General features: G+C 39.5%; 1 protein-coding gene across 2 annotated transcripts in view; it reads right to left on the reverse strand.

Moving 5' to 3' along the window:
* The window catches only part of LOC108246095 (disintegrin and metalloproteinase domain-containing protein 12-like), an 85,036-nt gene that overhangs the window by 23,007 nt on the left and 56,029 nt on the right, over positions 1-6,000 (reverse strand). Inside the window, exons 7-9 of one of the 2 annotated variants that reach the window (XM_025002256.2) lie at positions 2,764-2,829; positions 1,585-1,656; positions 1,054-1,223 (exon numbers count right to left, since the gene is read on the reverse strand). The exons of the other annotated variant lie outside the window; for it this stretch is intronic. Coding sequence (XP_024858024.1) covers positions 1,054-1,223; positions 1,585-1,656; positions 2,764-2,829 — 308 coding nt within the window. The remainder of the gene's footprint in view (positions 1-1,053; positions 1,224-1,584; positions 1,657-2,763; positions 2,830-6,000) is intronic. 2 annotated transcript variants of the gene reach the window in all.

Below are 6,000 nucleotides of genomic sequence, written 5' to 3' on the forward strand. Positions count from 1 at the left end.
CCAGGACATGGCAAATCCTAAAGGTTGTAAAAACAAAGCAACAGGACTTTTGCTCTGCAGTTGAAGATGTTTTACTTCTCATCTGGAGATGGTTTGTTTATGCAGCTAAACTGACACGCAGATGAAACTCATTCCTCTCCCTCCTGAGCGTCGTTAGGGTCTTCGAAGTTTAAAGCTTGGAACTCCGCATTTTCCAGTTTTGAAATGAAAAAGTTCTCAGACAGGAAACAAAATGTCTTCTACTATAGAACAGAAGTCCAGTTGCTTTGTTTTGAAACTTTTAGGAAAAGAACAAAGTGGTTACCATCTCACTAGGGCTGCACAACGTAAAAGAAATGTATCCATATCTAATATCAATGTGTGCAATCTCAATATCAGTTTTGCAGAGGACTAATTGGACTGGGATGTATTGTCTAAAACAAGGGTGTCAAACTCCAGGCCTCGAGGGCCGCTGTCCTGGGAGTTTTAGGTTTTTCTGCCTAACGCACCTGATTCAAATAGTTTAATTACCTCCTCACCAAATCATCATGTTCTCCAGGAGCACGGCAACAAGTCATCCATTTAAACCAGGTGTTTTAAAGCAAGAACACATCTAAAACATGCAGGAGAGCGGCACCCCTGGTCTAAAACAACTGTGCTTTTGTCTCACGTAGATTAGAGCCTGGTTTCCTCTCATGGCTGGTTAAGCACAAAACCAAATTTAATTTATCAACAAACATTTTTCTTGAAGGTTTTGGTGAAAACTTTTAAATTGTACTCACTGGAAAATACTGTAGTCCAGTTTTGAGTTAAAAGGGTTATTCAGAAGGGTTTTATTTTAGAAGATGTGGTTACATTGTGATGGATAAGTTGCTACTGTAAAAGTATGCACATGTTTTCTGTCAGTTTCACTCCTAATATGACCATGTCTGGTTTCAGAAAACCACTGCCAAAACCAAATAGGTGACACTACATCTGTCGTTTATATTCTCTAAGAAGATAAATGCCATATAAAGTGCTTTAATTTTGAGTTCCTTTTAAGCGAATTGAGAAATGCTGGTTTAAATAATCTACCTGATTAGCTGGGCGTTGTCATGTGGCTTCTGAGGTAATAATTTGACCTTCCTCCAGTCTAAAAACTCGTGTAAGGTGGTGAAGGGGTCCTGGGTGATGGGACACTTGTCAGCGTCACTCCATACCTCGAGCCCCACCAATGCCACTCGGATATTCAAAGCCCTGTAGAACTGAGGGTAGGGGGAAGAAGGGGTAGGAGACATGTCTACTATTATGTTTCATTTCTTTTACTATCTGCAGATAGATTTTATGAAAATTGTTCCATGAAATGACAAGGGACTTTGAGGTCCTTCAAACTACCACTTCCTATTAAGAATAAATTATCTTCTGTTCCTGTTTTATTCAACTGACACGGCACAATCTTTCGCACTGTTCTCTTTACAACATGTCTCAGCTGAGTTCTGAAATCGATCTTCCATTCATAATCCAATCAGCCTCTGCTCACAGGTCGCATAATTCTCACCAGGCTTGATGTGACCTCTAATAAATCACATTCCAACCCCACGTTCACTCGTTTCCTTCAATTGTTACCTTGTCCACATAATTGGCGATCTCAGCCAGCCGCTGTTTGACCTTCTCCATGTCTTTACCTTGCTTCTGAAACTGAACGGCACAAGCAAACAGAATAAAACATGAAAGGGACGGAAAGAGTGTGTTCTTGAATGTTTATTATGCTCACACAAAAAGAAAAAAAAGAAACTTGCACAAATTTGGAACATTTTCAACGCTGAGTTTTGTGTTGGGCGACAATTCGCAAAGCGTTAATTCAGCTACTGCTTCTGCAGCACTTGTTATCATCAAGGAGCTTCTTGTTAAAGCTTTTAAGCTAAAGAAATAACTGATGCTGAATCATAATGCACACTATTGTTTTCCTGTTTATGCTAGTTCCTTTCTACTACTACTCTACTATTTTTAAGTGTCCATAAATCAAAACATTCAGCTTGATGGGTAATAGTGTGCTGTGATTTTTGATTTTTGTAGCTTTTATACTATTACACAAAATATTCAACCTTACCTTATTTAAAAGAAAATCCCCATAGAAACACATTGAGATCTCTTCGGGTTCCTTCTGAATATTGTGCTCTTTGAAATCTGCTTCTCTTTTTTTTTTGCCTTCTTAGGCTCCTTTTAGCTTTTATTTTTACCTTTAGAGACAGTTATGCAAACTTTAGCATCAGGCTACAGTTTTTCCAATTTTATCTACAGTTTTGCTCATTTTAGTCTTCAGCTTTGATTTAGCAAATTTTAGATTTTACCTACAGATTTTCTTATTTGATGTATGGTTTAATTAGTTATAGCTTTTAGCCACTGTTTTGTTAATTTTACCTACAGTTTAGCAAGTTTTCTCAGGTTACATGTTATTTGTTTTCCTGCTTTATAATCATGTGATGCTGACCTACAGTGTAGGTCTCATGCCTGCGAAGAACACTCTCCTCTCTTTAAGATGTTAAGTTGAAGATTTAGGATTGCTTAGAGAGCATTTAAAGCCTCATTTGTGAGTCATGTTCTGCCATGATGTATGCAGAAGGCTGCAGAAGGAGCCGAGGAGTGACACAGATGAGTTAGTGACACATCAGAGGTGACAACATGGCCTTAATGGAGCCGTCTTATCCATGCGTCATGAGAAAAGGGCCATTTAGCATGTGAGCTCGGGGTCTGTTTCATCATGGATTCTGCACAGAAGGTGAAGAGGTTGTGACCTCTGCTTACCTCTCTGTTGTCAGCCACGATGATGAGCTCCACGTACTTGGTTGTTGTCTGGAGGTGGCGTTTATGCTGGAAGGAAGTGCACGGAAAAATAATCGGTGGGAAAGGTGCAAGAGAGCGATATAGACACTGGAATGAGGAATAAGTTTGAGAAAGAGAAAGGAGGATATAAAGGGCAGCCTAAATTCATCAGGTGCCCACTCAATATGACTTTTCTCATGCATGTCATACAAAATGAAGCACAAATGAGAATCAGCACAAAGCAATCAGTTAGCCTTTACGTCTGACCCAGTAGGAACTGCTGAGGTCACACAACACTGTACAGGAACAAGCTTATTAACTAATAAATCACTGCTTCTGGACAAATGCTGCCTTCATTTCACTACTTTTGCACCTCATTTTTTTCTATCTAAAAATCAAGCAGAATGTGATGCGTTGATTTATTTTACAGTTTTACAAAAAGACTACCTTCACGTTAAAGCAACAGTTTTAGACTCAAATTGATGCTTTGCTTTTAGTGTATTCGTTTGCCTGTTCAGCACAGGCAGGTAAAACATGGCCCCTATCCAAGAAACATATTTATGATCGCCTCGTGCTGTGTTGGACAGCAGCTCACATTCGGCACATGTCGAGTTAGAGTCTGCTTCACCTGCACAAACACACACAAGCTCATCCTTTCTAGTTGCACGCTTGCTCTGCTGGCTGAGGGTTCTGCCTTCAACCCGATGTTCTTCATCCATATTGGCCTGGCAGCGCTCCGCTCTTATCTATCTCCTTCATAGATAAACCAGGATGGGCAAGTATGCTTTAAATGCACCCTGTGGTGATAACCAAGCTTCTAGGATGCTACAGAAGAGACACACATGAATAATGTGTTGACAGTAAGCAAAAAGCACACCTGTTCTTAAAAAAAGAAGAAGCATGCAACAAGGTTTTTTGGTTTTTCAGGACTGGATCATTTTTGTACTCCTAGCACTGAGTTATAAGCTTACCCACCCACTGAATATTTTATAGCAAATGTAATTATCTCTTCCACACAAATGCAAAGTGTTGTGATTTCAGTCAGCAGTGGCACAGATTCTACCTCCACTTCACTGATAACCACATATTCTTCCAATCTAGCATCAGTCAGGCAGGGATATTCTTTGTTCAGGGATATCCATGGATGGATGGATGTGAATCTGTTTAGTTGTTTTATTGTTCTGTTGACAATAAAATAAAACAAATGATGATTTTTAAGTTGCACACAAATTAACATTTTTGAAGGTGCTCAGTGACCTTTTTTCACAAAATGTGTCTTTGACAAGACAAGATGCTTTATTTTTTACTTTTTTGATGAAACTGCAAGTCCACAGTGAAGTGATGGCAGTTTAGTCCACCTGCATCTCCCGCTTCAAGTAACACTGAAGAAGGGTTAGGGTTAGTTTTGCTAAGGTCGATTAGTTGTAGCCACCATCTTGAATTGAGTTGACTTATAAACATTATTGCCCACCGTTTGAGTTTTGACAGGGTCTGAAAAAAAACAACAAAATAGTCCACAGCTGTGTACTTCTGTGTAACAGAAAGCTGTAAAGTTTATTTCCTTGCTTAATCAAAAACAACAAATTGTACTTTTAATCTCATATTGTGTAAATGTTATTTGGCACTGTGTCTTTCCATTTTTTTTTAAACTCTCTTTCAGATTATTTTTTGTAGAGATGTCTCACCCTCTGAATCTCATCTTCTGCTGAATCAAGAAATTTGTATTTCTGTAACAACAGAGCACTACAAGCTCAGCAAAACACTACAAAAAAGTACGCTAAAAAAACTCTTCCGCAAGAAAATTAAGCCAGATTTTTTAACACGAGAATAAATCATCCGTATGAGACACTCTTGTCTCCTTTTGTTCCTGTTCCCACTCTGTTTCTGTCAGGCATGAACCTCAGCTCTGTGCTGTTGTCAAGATACGTCCTCTGGTGCCTAAATTTTGCAGCCCTTTTATAAATAAGGACAATAGTTGGAGCTAGAGCCAGCACTTTAATCACCAACAGAAATCAAGCTGCACAATAAAACATTAAAAAAAACTGCTGGATGACTAAATAAAAACCAATAATGTGGTAAAAGCATGATCTTTTAGCCAGGAAACGCACATTTAGCCCATTTCCCACACTGACACCAGTATACTGACATCCAAAAAACAATCTGTTTTGATTCAGTATTAAAGCTGCATCATGATTATATGTTTACCTCCTCAGACGTCCTTGAGCACCTGCTTCATCTTTTACACCATATATCTCTATTGCTGTTGGTACCGATGTTGTAAATCAGTCATGTTTGACAGCACATGCCTTTCTTCAGATTTAGGATAACAATCACTAAAGTCTGTGTTTTCCACTCATCACTGCCCATTATTTGTTAAACCTTATTCTCTCTGAGCTTTGAAACTTCATAAGGACAATTTTTCTCCATGCTTGGAGAGTCGCAAGGGGTTAAGTGTAGGGAGCGCAGATATTTAGGGTTTCTTTAAAATGATCGGCTGAATTCTGGATGGACCGGGGCTTCTGGAGACTTCAGTCTGACTTCATGTTGAGAGCAACTGGAGTTGTTTAATAGCCGACGTGCTTTCAACAGGCGTTTAACAACTGCCGCTCTCCATACATTCAGGGTACTAATGGATGCTTCAGATGGAGGGAACGAGTGAATAATTCAACAAGTAGCCAGCTTCTAAAATATATAGTAGGCCATTTATTTATATCTGCATTACAAATGGTCTTTTTATAAAGGGCTAAAGGGTGATGGTATTTTAAATGCATAAAGTACAAGGAACCTTAACGTGTTACTGAGTCTAAAAACCCAGGGGACAGAATCTGTTCTTGAAAACTGTCAGTGGCTTTCACTGAAGGGGATCTAAAAATCTTTATTAGGCCCGAGCAGCGACAGCGCTGCGAAGGCCTATTGTATTTCGTGGAATTCTTATTATTTTTATTCTTTTCCCTCCGAGATCGCAAATTTGAAGGCTTTCCCATATTCAAAAACTCACCAAACTTCACAGAAAGTTGTCCCCCGTGTGAAATCGCGGGATTCTAATGTAATCGAAAGTGGGCGTGGCCAAACTGCTCCACAGCGCCCCCTAACGTGAGATAGGACGAACCGTAAGTCGTAGAAGCGTGGAACCTTGACAGGTAGGTAGAACGCCCCAAATGACGAAAAAAAGTCTCTTGGAGGTATGCCCTAAAATGTACAGGGAGGCGGCCATCTTGG

The sequence above is a fragment of the Kryptolebias marmoratus genome, linkage group LG17 (genome assembly GCF_001649575.2).
Source record: "Kryptolebias marmoratus isolate JLee-2015 linkage group LG17, ASM164957v2, whole genome shotgun sequence".
Classification (NCBI taxonomy): domain Eukaryota; kingdom Metazoa; phylum Chordata; class Actinopteri; order Cyprinodontiformes; family Rivulidae; genus Kryptolebias; species Kryptolebias marmoratus.